Here is a 23,483-nt window from a genome sequence, read left to right as displayed (position 1 = left end):
CTCCAAGTTCATCGATATTGCAAACAACAGTTTTTTCTTATTTGAAAGGCTGACTAGTATTTCATTTTGTGTATTTATACCACATTTTCTTCATCCATTCATCATTAATGGACACTTAGATTCCACATCTTGGCAATTTTAAATAATGCTGCAATAAAACATGGAGTGATATGGTTAGACTTTGTGTCACCACCCAAATCTCATCTTGAATTGTAATCCCAAGGAGTTGAGGGACAGACCTGGTGTGAGGAGACTGGATCATGGGGGGCAGTGTCCTCCATGCTGTTGCCATGATAGTGAGTGAATTCTCATGAGATCTGATGGTTTTATAAATGGTAGATTTTTTCCTGCACTCTCACGTCTCTCTCTCCTGCCACCATGTAAGACTTGCCTGGTTCCTCTTCCACCATGATTGTAAGTTACTTGAGGCTTCCCCAGCCATGCAGAACTGAGTCAATTAAACCTGCTTTCTTTATAAATTATCTTCTCTTCGTGTTTTTTTTTATAGCAGTGTGAGTACAGACTAATACATGGGGTAATTTCAAAGGCTTTTTTCTCAGCAAACAAACTATCCCTGACTCCCTCCACTGTCATATGCTATTATCACACAAGTTATTTTACAAGAAGTCAATTGCAAATACTGTGGATGAAAATCTGAAACAATCTGTAAAAGAACCTTTTCATCCCTAAAGTTCAACAGATTTATACCTTAATTTTCATACCCCAAATGAGATGCCAGATTTTTTATATTTAGATGGTTCATTAAACATGTTTTGATAAACAAATGCCTTTAAGATAGTCATCAACTGATCTTTCCTAATTAACATAGTATAGAAATGAAATAACTTATTATACTTCCTTTATTAATGCGAGTTCAACTATTTCTCAAAGAAATATTCTTTGGTGTTAGGTCTTTAGAACAGCTTGGGTACTATCATCTCTGTTTCATGGAGCTTGTTCATGTACTTTAAATTTGTTGTTTCTTGCCTTACTGCTGACGCATTTGTTTATTTTAGTTATTACTTCACACTTTAAAATAAAAACTGTATTTGTCACATGTTTTGATTACATTATCTACAAATGTATTCGGTCTCACAATGATATGTTCTACTAAAACATGACTCAGCAATAAAAAAGCAAAAATCTAATTTTCCAGAAAGTAGAATAAGATACCTAACATTCAGCAACAACAAGGGAAAACTGGAAGCTCTTTCTTGTATATGGGCCAAGAACATTCCACTGCCGTTCAGTGTGTATTTGATGTTGCCATCTACAGTTCAGTATCAGCCATATTTCATAACAAGCAAAATTAATATATTTTAATATAAAATTTTATATTTTCCCATGGCTCAATATATGTCAGGCATAACATTTACTAAGGATAGAAGTCATTTTTCAATTAATGAAATACATTTTATGTTAGATAGTATAAATGAGCTTAAAAATAGTCATAATTACTTAAATTATTTTTTCTATTTGAATCTTGGAATCTTGCATACAAAAATCGCTTTTAGAAATGCTAAACTGTTTTTTCTCATGCAATGAAGAGTAATATTTAAACATTCTTAAAATTATTTAAGTGCTCTAAATTTCACAATTAACTAAGAGAAGTAACATAAAAACACACTAAAAGTATTATAATATTTATGTGGAGTAAATTTAAATAAATTTCCTATAGTGGAATTTAGACAGCTAAGAAAGAGAGAATGTCTTCAGGGGGAGTATGATATTAATTAGTATGACTAGAAAATGTTTAATGTCTTTAAAATTATACCAGAATTTTAAATAAAAAGAAAAATAAAAAGAAATAAAGAAAAAATTCTTTTTAAAGCCATTAAGTATGCGTTGTTAAAGAAATTTTATACTTTCTGTAACATTCTCTTTACTATCAAGAAACTGTACATTTATAAAATATATTTACCAATATTTGAATACATGTAATAGGAAATAGTAAACTGCAGTTAAAATTAGTAAAATAAAGTATAAGAAATTCTATTACTGTTTAATTGAGCTACTATCTAGTTTTAAGTTGTTATTTTCCTACCAAGTACAATCATCATGCTAAATTGGTGGCTGGTGCATTTGGAACATGAAATGCATTTCAAATTAATATATTCCCTAGAGTTAAGGAAGCATATTAGTCTCTCTTCTGGAGAGAGGGCTCAGGGAACTGTTTTCTTAACCTTCAAATATACTAATTTAAAAGATGGATTTTGTTTTTTATTGCATCTAAGCACTATCGTCAGACAACAATTAGAAATTCCATTCTCTCCAACATATCAAGACAACCACTCTATCACTTTTCTTTTCTACCTACTCCCCTTCCTCATCCAAGAACTTTTTCTCTCTGACCATATGACAGCTTTTAATGCAATCTGTACAGGTATTATGTTATTGCTTATTCTGTTTACTTTCAGAAGTTTTTGTGTTTTTATTTTTTATTTCCATTCTGTTCATACTAATTGCTGAGGCCAAGTCACATGATATTTCAGGAGACCTTGTTTCCCAGATGTCTCTTACTCTGGAGAAAACACATATATCTCTAATAAATGCTGTGACAATGAGGAACTGGATAGCTCCACAAAATATAGGGAAATACGTTACTGGGTTTCAGCTTCTTTGAAAGTTAATATATTACACATAGAACAGGAAAAAATTGTTCCCATTACATATTTTGTTTCTCATAATCTGTTATGAACAACAAAACAACAATTGCAACATATATTTTATTCATCCACAAAGGTCTTGAGATGCTGAGTATAGAAATAGACAAAATACAGATTATATATAACAATAAAGCTCTGACCTCCGGCCTTTTCTCCTACAATCAGTCCAAGAAGACAAACCACAACCTCTACAAGAGTCAGTCCAATACAACCAGTTATTGGTCAATAATTCCCAGCATCTCTAATTTTGCCCCTGCTTTCAACCTATGACCAATGAGAGAAAGCAAAATATGGCTCTCTAGCCAATCACATAGAATTCCTTGCTTCTACTTAGCCAGCTTACAGCATCCCCATGCCAGCAACCTGCAATTAGTGCATAACTTTTTTCACTATAAATATTTGACACTTTCCTGCCTACCTCTGAGTCTCTGTCAAATGCAAGTGATGGTGGCTAACTTCCTTCCTATAGCAAGCTCTGAATAAATACCTTTTGTTTGTTCTCATTTAGGTTGTCTTCATTCATTTCCACAGTTTCTCTGGAGGTTCCAACAAGATATGGTCTCCATTGCCCATTGCTCTGGACCCCAGCCATCACCCAGTGCAGCAGTGATGCCTTATGACAAGTCAGCACCTGGTCTGAACTCTGCTCTCTTTGCACTGAATTCTTTGAGTTTTTATTCCAAGTTCAGTCATTGGTTTTAGTATTGGTTCCCATCTGCTTGGCATCCTTGGTGGAATCGGGCTTCTTTTTTCAATTTCTTTTTGCTGTCTTTTTGTTTTACTGCGTTGAGTAGTGCTATCTAAATGTGTTTATCATAAAAGAAGCAGCACATGATCATAGGCCCATGAGCCTGTTTTTCAAGCCAGCCAAACAGCACATTTAGTTTGACATTCACACTGGACCTCTGTCCATTTTTATAAACTTCACTTTGGGTCATCAATAAAACTAAATGAAGTTCTCTTGATTTTTTGTTATTGTTGTTCTGCATACCTGGTAGTGATCCAGATACAAAGATCACAGTTTCCACCTGCCGAAAAAGCATAGATTTTTAGATCTGCACTTGGAGATAGCCACTGTTGGGTTGCATTGGACTTTCCAGTGATATATGAAATAGTGTTATAAGAGACCCGTTAAAGTTCTGATAGATTATACCAAAGTGTTACCCAAACTTTCCCAATATCCCTTAAAGCTAGAAGCAAAAGAAGGGCTCAGACCTATGATGAAAGCTTAATACATGAAGGTATTCTTATACCCAGCACTAGTCCTTGTAACACTCCCTTCCTATCAATAAAGAAACCAAATGGATGAGGACATCAATATGTTCAAGACCTCAGAACCATCAACAAATTTGTTATCCCTCTCTTCCTGGTAATACGTAACCCAGTGAGCATCCTGTCATTAATTCTTCCTGAAGCAACTTGCTTCACTATAATATATCTTTGCTCTGACTTTTTCAGTGTGTCTCTTGACTAGGAAAATCAATACCACTTTGCCTTCTCCCGGAAGGAACACAACATACCTGGATAGTCATGCTCCAGAGAGTCTTTGATAACCCCTCTTATTTTTTCTCAGTCCTAAATCAAGACTTAAAGGAATTACATTTCTCTTGAGGTTCAGTTATGGTGCAGCATGTGGTGCTCTTTTACTTTTCTCAGAGAACAAGGAAGCTCTTTGAAAGGTTTTGTTTTATTTTTGCTCTCAGACTTTGCAGGAAAGGGGCACAAAGTTTCAAAAGATAAATCACATTTTTCCCAAGACATTGTTCATTATTTACATCATGGTATATCTTGTCAGAAAAAAGTAGTCTGTCCTGCTAGCTGGAAGACTAACCAATCTTAATTTTTTTTTTGAGATTGCAATATCTCTTTATGAATTGACTAAGTCCTTGGTGACAGACCCTCTACTCTGGGAGCCCAAAGATGAAATGGACTCTCTAATCTTAAGATGCTTTTTAACAGCCTTCCCTAGGTGTTACTAACTATTAAAAGTCATTTTGTCTATTTGTGAATGAAATATCTGGGCAAGTCCTTGGAGTTTTAACTCAACTTCATAGGAAACATCAAAAACCTATAGCTTCTCCACTGGCCTAATTGCAAAGATTCATTCTGTTTGTCTTAGAGCAATAGCTGTGCCTACAAAAGTTGTTGATTCCATGCTTCTAATGAAGTAGTCCTAGGTCCCCTACTTGTCCTCATGCTTTGTAGTGCAGAACTGACATTACTACTGATGGAGAACATGCAACAATTTTCAGCTACCCAATTAACCTCTTTTGAGACTCTCCCTATTACATTATTATTCACTTCTGAAACACTCTAAACCCCACCACTCTCCTGCCCTAACCAGAAATAAACAGAACATCAGTTCTTATTACCTCAGTTAGTAATCTCTGTACCTTGACTGGATATATTATAGGCACCCTTCAATAATTCTGATCTATTATTTGTGGATCAATTATACCTTAAAACTGAAACTAGAGGTTATCAAATAGAATATGCTGTCACTAATTTAAGCTCACTCTTATAGTAGTAGTTCTCTACCTGAGGTAAAATCAGTACAGTTGGCCACACTTACTGCATTTACTAGATATATCATCAACTAGCCAGACACTAGAAATTAAAGATATATGTAAATAGTATGTATGCTTTTGTAGCATCACATAATTTTGGCATACTTTGAAAAAAAAAAGGTGTCTTACCTCTGCTGGAACCCCCATCAAAAATGGACACTAAGTTAAGGAATTCTTAGATGCACTCCTACTTCCCAGAAAGGTGCCTATTATAATAATTGTGTATCATGCAAATAATAATAAAAGAGTTAAATGGAAGCTACAGAAAATGTTCTAGCCAATTATTATGCCAAGATAAATCAGTATTAATCAAGGTTAAGAGTCTATCTAAATCTTCAAAGAATAATTCTCTGGAGGAATTCAAAGAGGTAATTATAAATCTTCTACATTTAGCCCCTGGTTTTCCAGAAGAAGACAAAAAATAATCTGATTGTAACCTTTACTCTGATCACATCTGATACTCAAAGCAGCTGCTTGGCGGCACTAGATGATTTCACATGGATTTTAGATAAATTTTGCCATGAAACTACTCATCATGGTATAGACTCATCACTTACTATTTTAGTTTATGTTGGTAAGAATCCCTTAAAAACACAGCTGAGGTTATTTGCAAGTCATTTATCACCTGTAAAAAACATAAACCTAAAAAAAAAATAACGGTAGGGCATGGCCAGAAACCAAACCCCAAGGGACCTTTGAATAACTTCAGTTGAAATTTATACAGCTTCTACCCTCCCGGGGATTTGAATATATTATAGGATGGTTTGGAGCATTGTTCATATTAGAGATGAACTCTTTAAACACAACAGAAAGGTCAAGAATTTCTGGCAATACAGTTTACTATGGAGATAACTGAACAGTCTCTGAACAGTGAGGACCTTAATCTCTAGGCTTCCAAGTTGTTTAACCTCACACCATTAGAAAATGATAAAAAGCAGAAGACTAAGAGACTAAATGTACAATGGTCAGAACTTATATAAAAACAGCGCTATAATGCACAAACTCTGCAGCAAATCCCTTGGGAACCAAACCATTACCTCCCCACAATGAGCCAAAAGGGACCAAGAGTTGATCAATAACTTGCAGCTTTCCTAATTGTTTTCATTTTCCAGAGGGATCAGATAAATCAGAGAAAGCTGAATATGCTCATTAACCAAACTAATGGAATGTTCCACCTCTATTCAGCCTGTCTTCAACTTTTTCATGCTAACAGTCTCCAATCGGAGGTTACCTGAAGTCTTTTTCCACTATCAAGCTTGCAAACTGGCCTGCCTGCTACTGAGTCTCTATCAAATACAAGCAGTGGTGGTTGACTCCCTTGCCTTAGCAAGATTTGGATAAATAATTTTTGCTTATCCCATTTGGGTGGTCTTTGTTTATTCCCACATCTAACTAACCAACATTTAATTGAAGAAAGTCTTTTTTTTTCCCACTTGATGTAAAATCTGGTTCCTATGAAGGATGTTAGAGTTGTTTTTATTAGCAGTGTACACTAATGCCAATATCCTAATTCAAACTATATTCAAGCCACAAATCAGCTTGAAATCATAACTAAATATATTCATTTAGTTCATTTTAGAAATTATAGAGAAGCTCATGGCCAGGCTTGCTTTATTCCAGATCAATGGGAGAATCAAAAAACAGGAGTCTATTATGGTGAGACAACAACAACTAAAAAACACTTACATAGTAGCTAAAAATGAGGTAATTTAGTAGAATATGGACTCTATTCCCATCTGACCAGTAAAAAATTCAATGAACCATGGCTTTGGATTCTTGGAGTGAAATTTATTACTATCAAGGGTTGCACTGAACATAGGAATTAAAGGAAGTTCAAGAATTTCAAGTGAAGCTAGAGGGATTGAGAGGCATAAGGAGATCTAGTCGTTTATTTGAAATTTTACATTTTTAAGTAAATTTTAGTAATAATGTGCTGCTTCCAAAGCTGAATATTAAATTCTTAGTTCTAGAATATTTAACTCTATTATTCTACCCTGAAACAACCCTTGTCAATTTCCAGCCCCGCCTCAGTCCATGTCAGTCTTGACCTCTTTTTGGCAGGTATGGACAACCCTAATGATAAGAAGATCCTGGCAGAATTAAAACTGTACCATGGTTCCCAACACTCAAATGCAACGCTCTTTCTAGTGTACCTTGGAACTCCAGGGAAAAGTTTATTTGGTAGAATGAAACAAATCAGTGTGTATAATTTAAATTGCATCAAGCAAATAAAAGAATAAGAACTACATGTAATTGCATTATCTGCATAAATCAACTTAGCAGTATTTTTAAAATAAATTCAATAGAACCTTTTTGTGACTAATGCATTGAGAGTTATGTAACATTTATCAGATGTAACTTTTATGTATCACAAAGTCTTTCCTAAAACTAAAAAATATATATATTTTTCCACATCCTTGAGCAACATTTCACTCTGTGATAACCAAAAATATATGTGCTTAGTGAACTTAATCCACTGAGCAGTATTTTCACAGATATTTTCATTTATACCTGAAGTATATTTTAAACTTTAAAATAAGTTACAGGGCCAGAGAATTTTGAAAATTTCTTCCTCATATATAGAAATGAACGTCCATTATTTTTATAAATATAAAATTTAGGGGAATCCAAAACCTTTCTTACTACTACGTGCATTTCTATAATGAGTAAAACTTTCAAATCCTTTACAAAGCATAATTATATATGCTTATAACAATCATTTTAAGTTAAAATATTGTGAAGATAGTTTATTAACACATTAACTAATGTTATATAGATTTTTAAATGTTCACTGTATTTTTTGTGCTTCATGTTCTCAGTTACCACTAAGACTCATATCCTCATTATGAATAGGGATTCGACAAAGTCATCTCTGTTTTTTATTTTACTTCAAATTCTGCATTAAAAAAATTACAGCTCTGTGAAGCTCTAATAATAGTTCTTCATCAAAATATTATTTTCTTATGCCAGAACATGAGGATAAAAGCTACGTAGTAAGGAAGACTATAAACGCTGATTTATCAGGCTGATGTTACCATTAGTATTATTCAGATAGCTGATTACACAATTTTCATTTCTACTCTACTTAAATTCTGTTGTATGATTAAAACATACATCCCATTTAAAAATAAATCTGTTCAATATTCAGGTCAATGATTTTACATAGAATCTTTATTCAATTCTTAATCAGTGCTAGGATGAATCTTAAAGTGTCACTGGCAGAAGGTATTTTACCTACTTTATTAGAATTCAGAATTTATCTTAAAGACAAATGTCCCTGACGGTGAAACATATTATTAGAAAGAGTACTGGGTGGTGAAGTAAAAGATCATTGATGAGGAGCATCTGGGGAGTGCCAGAAGTGGCTCTGAAAATTATAACATGATACTTTGTGGAAAATGATTCCACAAAGACAATATGTGTAAGGAACATGGCTGTGCTTTGGTCAAGGATAGGCCAAGGTAGGATGTTTACATCATGTGTGACTCAGCGAGTTTAGAGAGCAGGCATGTAACTCCACTAGTTATCACAGCCGTGCAGCCACAATGCGGGAAGGCTGTCCTTGGCCCTATGCCACTATTGTCAGTAAAAGGTATAACTGCCCTGCTGACACTGTGCACGGGGCTCAGCTCAACATGGCTTGACATGGCGGGCATGCTGGTGCCCAGAGAGAGAGGGAGCCAGAGTTGTCCATCTTTGCAGACAGACAGGGGGAGCCAGGACATAGCATGGCTCTGCTTGTGCCCAGAGATGAAGAGTTAAGCTGCTGACCCTGAAGGCAGGCTGTGTAGTTGTGTGTGGGAGCCAGCTGCTGAGATGAGTCACTGGACTAAGCAGCTGAGACAGGGCAGACAGTGTGAGAGTAGGCTGCTGATGAGAGCTGCTGCTGAATAAAATCATCTTTCACTTGCCTACGGCCCCCCGAGTGTTCTTTCTGCTCATCCACCCACTCCCTCTGGACCACAGCATAGGCTGGAACCTGACCCTGAACATAACATTTGTCATAGTCATGAACTTGATAATTGGCATAGTCGGCAGGGTGAGGTTAGTAGATCTTCAGCCCTTGAGGCTCCCGGGTCAACTATGTGGCTGAAGCATGGTTTGTGGTACCCGGTGGCAGCGGTGATGCTCGCATGAACCCAAATGGAAATGTGTGAGGCAGTGGACAGGTCTCCTGCAAGTGTGGAGAAAGCACTGAAGAAGCTGGAGGCACACAGCACCAAGAAGGAATGCCCGTTCACTGGCCGAGTCAGATGGGCATTTCTGACTGCCCTGTGTGAAGTACATGCTCAGTCCCACAGGTAAGGAACCTCCTGGTGAAAGGTGCATGCTTGGGGGCCCAAGTGCACATCTCAGAGCAAGACCTCAGGGTAGTGGACTTCCAGGTGCAGACAGGGCACTTAGAGACTCAGATAAACAATCTGGAGCCAGAGTTGGAAACAGCTGTCAGCACGCCCCTGCGCCCATCCTCCCAGCTGGACACTCTCGTTTGGTCTGATGCTGAGGAGGAGGAGGAAGCTCCTCCTCTGTGGTCTCACTCTGTGATTCATCAGAAGGTAGAATATGAGAAGCTGATGGGACCCCAGAGGAGAGCCCAGGGACCCCCACAGTTACCTGTGGGACTGAGCATGTACTTCACACAGTGCAGTCAGAAACGCCCATCTGACTTGGCAAGTGAACGTGCATTCCTTCTTGGTGCTGTGTGCCTCCAGCTGCTTCAGTGCTTTCTCCACAGTTGCAGGAGACCTGTCCACTGCCTCACACGTTTCCATTTGGGTTCATGCGAGCATCACTGCTGCCACCGGGTACCACAAACCATGCTTCAGCCATATAGGGACCCCACACAGTGGTGGAACATACCTCTTATGGTGCTTAAACCCGCACTGAGTTGAGGGAGTTGGGTAGACAGTGCTGGCAGTGTCTGAAGGAACTGACAGAATTTCTTGCTCTGCCTCTGAGATGGAGAAGCTGGCCTCTATCACAACTCACCCCTCCCTTCATCAACAGCTGCAGCTGGTTGGCACAAGGGCACGGTGACCTCAGGGTAATTGAGGGTCTGATGGCAGCCATACGGACTGTTTGGAATGATGCCGGAGACATACCAGAAACTGAGAAAATGGCAATTATATACCGATTTGGTGCAGGTACTCCAGGAGATGAATGTGCGGCAGGCTATGTTTGATCTGAACACCTGGGGGCCAGATAATGAATGCTTTACTTCTCACGAGAGATCTTGTGCTGGGCTCAGCGTCTCCCAGTGCTTTTGGCTCTCTAGCTGCTGTTCTCACCCCATATGTGGGGCACTGAAGTGATTACCGTTATGGTAGCCCTCAGGGAGGCAGAAGACCATCCGCAGGACCGGAGAGTCCACGCCATAAAGAAGGGGAAAGTGCACCCTCTGCAGGTGACCACCCCACAAGATAAAAAGGGGCCCCAGCAGGTGACCTGCATGCAGAGGTCGATTGATTTAATTGCAGGTGGGGTTGCACAAGAGAAAATTGGCAGTCCACCCAATGGAATGCTGTTGGCTCTATGGCAGCAACTGTCCCAGAGCAACAATTCCGGAAAATGCCCAAGAGGGGACAAAACAATGTTGCTTAACCCAGCCCCGCCTGGATGCTGCAGCTCAACTTTTTGCAGACAGGCGAAGAGACTGGGCCCTTCCTGTTTGATTTGGAAACTGGCCGAGGTGCCTGGCTCGGTGGGGGGAACTGGACAATCAGATGCTATATGTGGAGCTGGCAAGCCACTGGTCCCCCACTAGTATACAGAAGGTCCTAGCACTGGTAGATACTGGTGCAGGCTGCAGTCTAGTTTATGGGAACCCGGATAAGTTTCCGGGCAAAGCTGCATTTATTGACGGTTATGGCGGCCAGTCAGTGAAGGTGAAACCTTTGTCTTCGCATCTTGTCATTGGCTGCTTGGCTCCCTACCTATACACTGTGTATGTCTCTCCCATACCTGAATATATTCTGGCGGTGGACATTTTGCATGGTCTGGACTTACACACTACAGTCAGATAATTCAGACTCCGAGTTCTTGTAGTAAAGCTGATATTGCATGGATATACACATCACCAGCCCCAAGTTTTGCCACAACTCCAATGGGTTACCTCCATTCATCAATACCATTTTCCTGGGGGTCATATGGAGATGACTGAGACTACTAAGAAGTTAGAGGAGGTGCAAATAGTGCATGGAACCCATAGCCCCTACAATTCTTTGGTATGGCCAGTCAGAAAGCCTGATGGGACTTGGTGGATGACAGTGGATTATCGGAAGTGAATAAAGTAACACCCCCTTGTGAATGCAGCTGTACCTTCCATCACAGACTTGATGGACCATTTGACAATGGAACTGGGACAGTACCACTTATAGTGGACTTAGCTAATGCATTCTTCTCCACTGACATTGCTCTAGAGAGCCAGGAAGAGTTCACCTTCACATGGGAAGGACAGCAATGGACTTTCACTGTGCTGCCACTGGGCTATGTGCATAGCCCCACCATATGTCTCTGTTTTGCTGATGATGTTATAGTAACCTCTGATTCTCTTGCAGGTTTAGAAGCGGCAATGCTCCTCTTGCCTGGAATTGGGATGAAGTGGTTGAGACAGCCTTCCTGGTAGCTAAGCCGGCTATTTAGCAGGCACAAGCCCTATGGGTAGTCGACCAGGGGTGCCCATTTAAGCTAGATATGCATGTGACCACAGATAGCTTTGGTTAGGGCCCATAGCAGTGCATGGAGAGCCTGAGTACACCAGTAGGTTTTTGGTCCCAACTATGGAAGGGAGCTGAGCTCCAATATTTGTTGATAGAGAAACAGTAATAGAAGGATGGATGCATTCATGGGTAAAGACCCCCCAGATAGGGACAGCACAGACATCCACTTTAGCAAAGTGGGGCATCTACTTAGAACAGCAGAGTATGCTGAGTATAAGTCCCTTGGCAGCAGAGTTACAAGAGGTTTTAGGGCTTGTATTCCTATGCGAGATAAGGTCATGGGGCCTGAGGCACCCCTAGACTCTGAGCCATTACTTTTTAAGGAAGGGCATCCCCCCATTCCTAATGAGGCACGGTATACAGATAGGTCTCGCCAGAGTACTACTGCTGCCTGGACTGCTGGTGCAGTCTAGCCCACTACTAACACCATATGGTTTCAAACCAAGTGTGGACAAAGTAGCTAATAAGCTGAACACAGGACAATGTAGATGGTGATCACCAAGGAGGTGACACCTATGGTAATCTGCAGCAATAGCTAGGCAGTTTACTGAGGCTTAACCTTGTAGTTAATTACCTAGAAATTAAAGAATTAGCTAGTTAGTCACTGACTTATGTGGGGCCAGGTCATGTGACCAAATCTGAGAGGAAGGATGACTTTCTCCAACCAGGTATGGGGACGAAAGGTACTCTGTTATTGCCTGCCTCATTGCCCCTAAAGTTTGGGAAACAAACAAACAAAAAACTGATGTTAGCCATGGACCCTCCAAGCCCTTCATTGCAGATGGTTGGCTGTCATAGACCCCTGGGGAGAGGGTCTAAGTATGACTGACATGTTACTCCTTGGGTATTTAATGTGTGGCCTCCACAATTGACTTTTTATAAGCGAATGGCCAGGAAAGGAACCCTCCTCAGAGAGACATATATACTGTCTATATGGCCTATCATAAGCTCCCCTATGACTTTGCTATGTGTACAGCACCCAAAAGAACCATGGGGAGCTGATAAGGTGTGGTATCATTGCCCAGGGCAGAAGCCCTTGGCAGCTGCATAGTTATCCAGAGATGAAAAGTTGGCTTGCATTTTGTCTAAGGGATATGATTTACCCTTGTTAGTACCTTGCTTGCTTTATTGTTTCAGCCTTAGCTTGGCATGCTCCAATGGCATCATGGACTGGGCCCACATCTATGCTGAGTTGACCAATGTCTCCAACTGTTGAATCTGCACCACCCTCCCAGCAGCAGCTGCAGACAGCTTGCCCTGCCTGGCATATGCATCCAGCTTCTATGCAGAACTGGACATGGCTAGACACTTAAGGCCCCATTGACAAAGGGTTGGGATGCAACATGGCAAGCTTTGGATTGCGGGCATCACAAAATCCATGGTAGGCTTAATACACAGTAACTGGTTTAAAGAGTACCTCCCTTTTCCCTTTACATTTTTGTCTCAGTTTTAACTATCACTACATGAAAAGAGTTGATTGCATTTCTGATACATACATTTTTATTAATGTATCCAATAGCAAATTTAAAATGGTACATTGAGGGTGGGTGCGATGGCTCATGCCTGTAATCCCAGCACGTTGGGAGGCCGAGGTGGACATATCATTTGATCCCAGGGTTTTGAGACCAGCCTGGCCAACATGGTGAAAACTCATCTCTACTAAAAATACAAAAAACAAAAACAAAAACAAAAACAGCTGGGTGTGGTGGTGTGTGGCTGTAGTCCCAACTACTTGGGAGGCTAAGGCAGGAGAATCGCTTGAACCTGGGAGGCAGAGTTTGCAGGGAGTTCGCAGTGAGCCGAGATCACACCACTGCACTCCAGCCTGGGCAACAGAACGAGATTCTGTCAAAAAAAAAAAAAAAAAGGAAATTTATTTTTTGTTTCTTCAGTAACTCCAAAGATTAATGTACACATACATTTGATATGAAATAATTGTGCAATAGAATTATATTTAAAAAGAACCTAAGCTTAAACTTAGTGCCATGAATAATATGCATGGGTATGATGACAGCTTAAAGGCTTTATTTTTCTATGTAGCCTTATATATTCAAGAATGAAAGCACGTTACTTCTTCTTCAAATTGTTTTAGTGGAAAATTATCTTTCCTCCAAGCATTATAAAGCCATCCAAACATTTTCTTGTAATAATATCTACATTCAGAGTAAACACAAATATTCTTAATCTCTGTTAATAATCCATTTTAACTGTAGTCCGTAACCATTAGTTTTGGCTGTACTTAGTTGTCATCCTTAAATACCAAATAAAATCAGTGTTGCAATAATTCTCCCAAGTTAGAATAAAATTTTCTTATTATAATATTTATTCTGCCTCAAAAGGATTTTTCACAGGACTAATTTGATCAATATCTGAAGTAGTTTTGCATGGTGGAAACTCTAAATCATATGTAGTTTAAAGATGTATAAAACGTGTTTAGAGAAAAACTCTCTCAAACCACGTTTTTCCTTTACTCTCAAACCACCACGACAATCATCAACACAGAAGAAGATGTCTGTGGGCAAAAATCTGGGTATTTTCTTTTTCTGTACATGAATCAGCAGACACCAGGTGGGTGTCCTCCAATTCAAATTTGACACTGTCTACCTGAAAATAGTGTCAGATCCCACAGGTAAGGGCTTAGTCCCCAAGGCTGCCCCACCCCCTTCAGACACCAGTGCACCTCCAGGCCTCTGGAACTTCTGACCGACTGGCTTCATGTTGGGGTTCCCATGATCTCCTTTTGGGGTTCTAGCAATTTTATAGAGGATACAGATGAAGACATGCCTAGGGTGGGGTATGGGGGAAGGGGCGTGCAGCTTCCATGCCCACCCTGGGTGTTCCACCCTCCAGGAACCTCTGTGTGCTCAACTATCCAGAAGCTTCCTGAACCCAGTCCTCTTGGGTGTTTATGGAGGTTTATGATGTCAGCATTCCTTCCTCCAGGGTATAGGAAGGGGCCCTCTCTGGGGAAAGACTTAAGTCCCAGAATCAGAAAGGCAGAGGAAGATTACATTTCTGCCATGGGGCAGGTGAAAGGAGGGCAGGAGAAGGTCCAAGAGATGCTGTTTCCTGAGACCTAACATACCCGATATTATAACAAAAGACTGTAACAAGGGCTATGGAAGTTATGAGCCAGGCAAACTAATATATATATATAGTTATATATATATCTCTCTCTATATATATAACTATATATATCTATATATAGTTATATATATCTATATAGTTCATATATATGAACTATATATATATCTATATATAGTTATATATATCTATATAGTTATATATATGAACTATATATATAGTTTATATATATTAGTTTATATTTGTTATATTATATATATTATATATTAGTTTATATTAGTTATATATATTAATTTATGTTATATAAACTAAGATATATTATATATAATATATAAACTAATATATCTATATAAACTAATATATATAATATATAAACGAATATATATTAGTTTATATATTAGTTTATATATATACACACACATATACATAATATATAGAGTAGTATCGCTTACATGTGTGTATGTGTATATATAAAACATTATCGCTCACACGTGTGTGTGTATATGTGTGTGTATATATATATACACATATATACACACACACACATATATATGAGCTATGAGCCAGTAATCTTAAAACAAAACTATATGAAATATATAATATATACTCATAACACCACAAAATGTAAAACAAATTGTGCTAGAAATTTCACATAAAATCATCTCCATATAAAAAAGCATATTATATTTGCTTTACTTTAGGTTAAATATTTTATGTTAAGTGTGCACTATACAAGTTATTTAAAAATGTAGAAAGTTATGTGAAAATTGTACAATGACTGTATATACATTATTTTGCATTAACAAGAAAAATTATTCACCTGGAAAATGCTTATTAGGAGGTTAAGAATAGAAAATAAGATTATGTAATGTAGAAAATGTCTAAACTTTCCAGAGACATTTTTTAAAAAAACTATATCTTGAAATAATTTTTCTCAGGAAGACGCAAATAATTGGATAATGAGATCTGACCACCTTTCATCCAGCTACCCCCATCCAACATTGACATTGTGCATCACTATGGTTCAATATCAAAACCAGAAAATTACATTGGTACAATTCATAGAGCTGGATTAAATGTCACCAGTTATACATGCACTCACTTGTGTGTTTGTGTACACTTAGTTATACAATTTTATTACATGTGTAGCCTTGTGTAAATATCACCAACATATTGATCTATACCATCACCACAAGACACCATCAATTTATCCATTATAGCCCCATTCACCTCAGCAACACTATCATTGTTACTTGACAACCACTAATCTGTTCTCCATCTATATATTATATTATTTGGCACATGTTATATAACCCAAATCATATAATAAATACCTTAACTTCCAGTTTAATGGAATCATTGTTGTGTCTCCTGGTGGCAGTGTTCCTATGTCTGGAACTAAGACCTCCAGGCCAGCAGAACGTAATGTCCCAGGAAAAGGAAGCAACAATTTTGCTAGTGGACTACTAGGGGTGATGGTGGGTTAATCCAAGTTGTTGGAGTATCATAAAGTTCATTTTAAAAGAAATATTTCTGAAACATATTCCATGGTATAAATGTTGTATTAGTCACGGTTCCCTAAAGAGGCAGAACTCATAGGACATATATACATAAAGGGGAGTTTATTGAGTATTAACTTACATGATCACAGGATCCCACAACAGGCTCTCTGGAAGCTTGAGGAGCAAGGAAGTCCAGTCTGAGTCTCAAAAGTGGAGAACTTGGAGTCTGATGTTTGAGGGCAGGAAGCATCCAGCACAGGAGAAAGATGTAGGCTGGCGGGGGGGCTAGGCCAGTCTCGCCTTTTCACGTTTTTCTACCTGCTGTATATTCACTGGCAGCTGATTAGATCATCCCACCAGATTAAGAGTGGGTCTGCCTTCCCCAGCGCATTGACTCAAATATTAATCTCCTTTGGCAACACCCTCACAGACACACCTAGGAACAGTAATGTGCATCCTTTAGTCCAATCAAGTTTACACACAGTATTAACCATCACAAGTCCACCCCTTGCCAACTTGAACCCATACACATCTTCTGGGATCATAATAAGGTAATAATTATGCCTAACATAATACAACTATCCTTTGTACAACTGAAAATTCACCAATCAATCCCCAACACAAATACTATTACATAAAGTTAACAATACTTAAAGGTTGATATGAAGTCAATACATCTCATGTCACATGATAAAGGAGAAAGGAAATACAATGAAGATTTTTCTTAGTACAAGTGTATACATGCACCAACATGCTTTTAACAATAGAAGGAGGAAATACTTATGACAGTTACAGTCCTCGTTTCTGCAGCTGGTCACGTGGTCGTAGCTGGTATTGATGACTACCTTCTTCTACTACCCATTCTGTATTCCCTTTGCCTTCAACAAACACCTCAGCAGGTCATGATTTTTTTTCCGGGTGGAGTGGCCCAAACTTTCATTCCTGAGGGGTCTGGATCATTTGTAGTCCTGCCTGGACTGGGCTGTTGTAGTTTCCCATTGACTTTAATTACAGGGTATGGTAATACTAAGGGATGCCTTAATGGGTCTCCTGTATTCCATACTTACTCTTCCTTACATCCCTTATGGAGTAGTAGACTGATTTCATTCATCTTGGTAGTCTGGGTCAATAACCCCAGCCAACACTGTAACTCCCTTCTTAGCCTGTTGACTTAAAGGTAGGGAGAGCCCAAAGTGTCGAGGTGGCAATCTTAACTTCCAGTTTAATGGAATCATTGTTGTGTCTCCTGGTGGCAGCATTCCTCCCTCTGGAATTAAGACCTCCAAGCCAGCAGAACATAATGTACTGGGAACAAGAAGCAAGTATTTTGCTAATGGATCACTAGGGATGATGATGGGTGGTGCCACTTCCAATTCCACCCCTTGATTCCTGGACCCATGAATCCTGCCTATGGGAGAAACAGTACCGTGTATTGGATGCTGATTCAGAGCATACACAGCCATCTGGAGAACTTTGCCCCATCCTTGCAAAGCGCTGTCACCTAGTTAACATTGTAATTGTGACTTCAAAAGTCCATTCCACCATTCTATCAATCCAGCTCCTTCAGGATGATGGGGAACATGGTAAGACCAGTGAATTCCATGAGCATGAGCCCACTGCCACACTTCTGTAGCCATAAAGTCAGTGCCTTGGTCAGAGACAATGCTGGGTGGAATACTATGATGGTGGATAAGGCATTCCATGAGTCCATGATGGTAGTCTTGGCAGAAGCATTGCGTGCATAATAGGCAAACCCATATCTGGAGTATGTGTCTATTTCAGTGAACACAAACTTCTGCCCTTTCCCTGATGGAAAAGGTCCAATATAATCAACCTTCCACCAGGTAGCTGGCTGATCACCTCAAGGAATGGTGCCAAATCGAGGGCTCAGTGTTGATCTCTGCTTCTGGCAAATTGGACACTCATCTTGGTGAATGGAAGACCATGTTGCTGAGTCCATGCATAACCTCAAACCCTGCCATCATGGCCACTTTGTTCATGGGCCCATTGGGTGATAACAGAGGTGGCTGGAGAAAGAGATTGAGTGGTGTCCACAGAACAGGTAATTCTATCCACTTGATTATTAAAATCCTCCTCTGCTGAGGTCACCCATGGGTGAGCACTCACATGGGATACAAATATCTTCACAGTTTTTGGCCACTCAGAGAGGTTCATCTATGTACCTCTTCCCCAAATTTCTTTGTCACCAATTTTCCAGTAATGCTTCTTCCAAGTCCCTGACCATCCAGCCAAACCACTGGCTACAACCCATGTATGAGTATATAATCGCACATCAGGCCATTTCTCCTTCCATGCAAAGTGCACAACCAGGTGCACTGCTCGAAGTTCTGCCCACTGGGAAGATTTCCCTTCACCGCTGTCCTTCAGGGAAGTCCTAGAAAGGGGCTGTAGTGCTGCAGCTGCCCACTTTTGGGTGGTGCCTGCATATCATGCAGAACCATCTGTGAACCGGGCCCTAGTCTTCTCTTCCTCTGTCAGCTGATCACAGTGAACTCCCCATGAGGCCATGGGTGCAGTCTTGGGGAGAGAAGGCAGGGTGGCAGGAATGGAGACAATGGGCATTTGAGCCACTTCCTCATATAACTTACTTATGCTTTCAGGACCTGCTCAAGCCCAATCACATATATACCACTTCCATTTGATGATGGAATGCTGCTGTGCATTCCACTTTATGGCTAGATGGCTCAAAAAGTACACAGTTCATAATAGGCAGTTTAGGTTGCATAATGACTTTATGACCCATAGTCATACACTGAGTTTCCACCAAAGCCCAGTAACAGGCCAAGAGCTGTCTCTCAAAATGAGAGTCATTATCTGCAGAAGATGGCAGGGCCTTGCTCCAAAATCCTAGAGGCCTCTGTGGTAATTCACCTATGGGGGCCTGCCAAAGGCTCCAAACAGCATCCATATCTGCCACTGACACCTCAAGCACCATTGGATCTGCTGAGTCATATGGCCCAAGTTGCAGAGCAGCTTGCAGAGCAGCTTGCACAGCAGCCTGGACCTGTTGCAGAGCTGTCTCCTGTTCTGGACACCACTCAAAACCAGCAGCTTTTCGGTTCACTTGATAAATGGGCCACAGTAACACACCCAAATGAGGAATATATTTCCTCCAAAATCCAAATAGGCCCATGACGCATTATGCTTCTTTCTTGGTTGTAGGAGGGGCCAAATGCAGCAACTTATTCTTCACCTTAGAAGGAACATCTCAACAGGCACCACACCACTGGACCCCTAGAAATTTTACTGAGGTAGAAGATTCCTGAATTTTAGTCAGATTTATTACCCATCCTCTGGCGTGAAAATGTGTCATCAATAAGTCCAGTGTGTTTGCTACTTCTTGCTCACTGGATCCAATCAGCCTAATGTGATCAATATAATGGACCAGTGTGATATCTTGCAGAAGTGAAAAGCAATCACGGTCTCTCTGAATAAGATTATGACACAAAGCCAGAGAGATGATATAACCCTGAGGAAGGACAGTAAGCATATATTTCTTGTTTTGCCAGCTGAAGACAAATTGCTTCTGGTTGGCCTTATGGACAAAAATGAAGAAAAAGTCATTTGCCAAGTCAGTGGCTGCATACCAGATACTAGGAGATGTGTTTATTTGCTCAAACAACAAAACCACATCTGGTAAAGCAGCTGGAATTAGAATCACCACTTGGTTAAGCTTACAATAATCCACTGTCATTCTCCAAGATCCATCTGTCTTCTGCAGAGGCCAAATGGGAGAGTGAATGGGGATGTGATGGGAATCACCACCCCTGCACCTTTCAAGTCTTTGATGGTGGCACTAATCTCCACAATCCCTCCAGGGATGCAATATTGTTTTTGATTTACAATTTTTCTAGGTAGAGGCAGCTCTAATGGCTTCCATTTGGCCTTTCCCACCATAATAGCCCTCACCCTACAAGTTAGAGAGCCAATATGTCTCTGCCAATTATGCATTCTGGCACTGGGGAAATGACCACAGGATGAGTCTGGGGACCCACTGGTCACACTGTAAGTTGGACCTGAGCTGAAACTCCATCAATTACCTGACCTCCATAAGCCCCTACTTGAACTGGAGGACCACAGTGATGTTTTAGGTCCCCTGGAATCAACATCAGCTCAGAGACAGTGTCCTGTAGCCCCCTAAATGTCTGATCATTCCCCTTTCTCCAATGCACAGTTACCCTGGTAAAAGGCCAGAGGTCTCCTTGGGGAAGGATGGGAGAAAGATTCACTGCATAAATTGTCAATAATATACTGGGGTCCTTCTTCAAGGGGACCCAGCCTCCCTTTCATTCAAGGGGTTCTGGGTCTGTAAACTGACTCAAGTCTGGAAATTGAGGGGCCGTGATTCTCTGTTTTTATAATTCAAATTAGTCTTTAGTCCATTCAACCTAGAAGTTTTCTCTTTATATAAATTAAGTAGGAATGGAATAGAATTCCTATCAATTTATATTCTAGGAACACTGTGATTAATTAGCCAATGCCAGAGCTCTACATGAGTCAGACTATTCTGACTGTGGCTTTGTCTCTGCTGTCCACTGCAGGAACTACACCCACCTTGCCTTTCATGGTCGAGTGCTACCACCTGGCCTCTGCCACCTCAGGATCAAATTATTCCCATTGTATTTTAAGTTTGTAGTTGAGTGACTATGGTTCCCTTTGTTAGATCTGGCATACGGAGAAGAGCAGTTACAGGGCTCTTCAAAGTTGCAGGTGCCGCCAACACAAATCTATTTTACAAGGCATTGGTCAAGGGTATATCTTCTGGATCCTACCAGCTGGGATGAGTAGATCTAAAGTGACTAATCCACTCCAGCACCCCAATGTCCCTAAGCCTTTGGATCCCTTCCTCTACATTAACTGAAAGGAGGTCAAGCATTTCCAGTTCGCTCACAGAGGGCCATCTTTTAATTCATATCTCAGCCAACCAAGCAAACTATTAGAACCTTTTTTAACTCCCTAAGCTGAAACATTAAATGCAGAGTCCCTGTTTAGTGGGCCCGGATCAATAAATTCAGCCTGATCCAACTCTATGTTCCTTCCACCATTATCCCATACCCTTAATATCCATTCCCATGCCTGTTTTCTAGATTTCTGTTTATATAAATTAGAGAACTTAAGCAATTCTTTTTGAGTGTAACACACCTCCTCATGGGTCACTCTCAACCTCACCTCTAGGGGCCTGTCAGGACTTTAGTCTAGTTATAGTTCTAGAAGAAAACAGAGGTGTTGGGGATGGCTCCTGAGGAGAATCAACATTATCTTGCCTGGCAACTGCCTTAGGGGAGGCCATCACGGTTGGCTCAGGCAGCACAGGGTTTATCTCCTCAGACAAAGGTGGAAAGGCTGATGGCAGCATGAGCGGGAGGGAATGTTGCCACTACTGGGAATGGGGAAGCTGTTCCTTCTGTTGATACAGGTTTGTCAGAGTTTACTAACTCAGCTTCATCAAGGTCCTCCCACACATCCAGATTCCAAGTTGCAGGGTCCCATTCTTTACCAATCAATGCCCTCACTTTAATAGACACCTGGAGAGACAGTCCGTGCACCTTTTATTGCAGGTCAGTCACTCCCATGATAAGAGCTTGTGTCTGTTTTTCTACAATTTCAGCTTTTTTTCTACAAGAGATAAGACTCTCACTCAGGGCAATCTTAACAGATATGAGGCTCAGTGTCTGCTTCTGAAGCCAGGAGACAGAATGTCTGAGTTCCTCATTTTCTTTCATCACTTTGTCCACTGAACTTAGGAGCAACCAACTAGCTTCATTACATTCCTTGGTTCTCCACATATGGTCGAAAGTATTGTGTATAGAATCACTAAACTCCTTACCTCTCACAAGCAGTGAATTAGGAATGTCAAATGCATTTATTTTGCATAACTCTCTAAACAGTTAACACCAAGAACTATCAGTGTTCTCCATACTATTAGAATTAGAGTTCTTAGCATTTTTCAGTCTAATCATATTAAACAGCTAACTCCAAAAAAAAAAATTAAAGAATTCCATCCTTAATATTCTGTTCCTCTAGGACCACTCCTGGTACCAAAATCTGTATTAGGTAGGGTTCCCTAGAGAGACAGAACTAGTAGGAGAGAGATATATATATAAAACTAATAGGATATATATATATGGGAGATTATATATATATGGGATATATATATGGGATATATATGGGATATATATATATGGGATATATATATATATATATGGGAGATTTTATATATATATATAGCTAATAGGATATATATATATGGGAGATTATAGGCCGCGTGTGGTGGCTCACTCCTGTAATCCCACAGTTTGGGAGGCTGAGGCATGCCAATCAACTGAGGTCAGGAGTTTGAGACCAGCCTGGCCAACATGGAGAAACCCCGTCTCTACTAAAAATGCAAAAATTAGACAGGCATGGTGGCAAGCGCCTGTAATCCCAGCTATCCGGGAGGCTGAGGAATGATAATTGCTTGAACCCAGGAGGCAGAGGTTGCAGTGAGCCAAGATCACACCACTGCACTCCAGCCTGGGAGGCAGAGTTAAGACTCTATCTCAAAAAAAAAAAAAAGATATATATAATATGTATATATATATATACACATATACGTATATATGTATATTTACATATAACATATGAGTCAATGGAATTTTTCACACCAACTCAGTGTTAGCTTAAAATGTTAAATTAATTCAATGTAATTCATCATAAAATACAGTATGTATGCCAGTATGATAATATATATCTAAATTGAAAAAGTATATTTGTATTGTAGACAACAAAATAGAGTATGTAGAAAATCACATGCAATCTGCAAAAACTCTACTAGAATGAATAAGTGGTTTTAGCAGTATTTCAGAATATAAGATCAATATAAATAAAATTATTTCTATTTCTACATGCAAGCAAGGAAAAATTATAAATAAAAATTACAAAAAG

General features: G+C 39.7%; 2 protein-coding genes across 24 annotated transcripts in view; one reads left to right on the top strand and one right to left on the bottom strand.

Moving 5' to 3' along the window:
* The window catches only part of LOC130541769 (uncharacterized), a 120,146-nt gene extending 116,515 nt beyond the window's left edge, over positions 1-3,631 (top strand). For all 20 annotated transcript variants that reach the window (XR_008955882.2, XR_008955885.2, XR_008955879.2 and 17 more), the window contains one exon: positions 3,175-3,631. Coding sequence is in view for 4 of the 20 variants with exons in the window: in XM_057303081.2 (XP_057159064.1) it covers positions 3,175-3,368 (194 nt within the window). In the remaining 16 variants the exon portion in view is untranslated. The remainder of the gene's footprint in view (positions 1-3,174) is intronic.
* Positions 3,632-11,460: 7,829 nt separating this feature from the next.
* The window catches only part of LOC117981491 (putative uncharacterized protein encoded by LINC00269), a 920,685-nt gene continuing 908,662 nt past the window's right edge, over positions 11,461-23,483 (bottom strand). For 2 of the 4 annotated variants that reach the window (XR_010113009.1, XM_063606874.1), the window contains 2 exons: positions 16,678-16,974; positions 11,461-13,797 (listed from right to left, as the gene is read on the bottom strand). Coding sequence is in view for 2 of the 4 variants with exons in the window: in XM_063606874.1 (XP_063462944.1) it covers positions 16,941-16,974 (34 nt within the window). In the remaining 2 variants the exon portion in view is untranslated. The remainder of the gene's footprint in view (positions 13,798-16,677; positions 16,975-23,483) is intronic. The other 2 variants (XR_008626483.2, XM_055116859.2) reach the window with 1 other exon arrangement.

This window comes from Pan paniscus, chromosome 7 (assembly GCF_029289425.2).
Source record: "Pan paniscus chromosome 7, NHGRI_mPanPan1-v2.0_pri, whole genome shotgun sequence".
NCBI classification, from domain to species: domain Eukaryota; kingdom Metazoa; phylum Chordata; class Mammalia; order Primates; family Hominidae; genus Pan; species Pan paniscus.
This window is presented reverse-complemented; position numbering and strand designations above follow the sequence as displayed.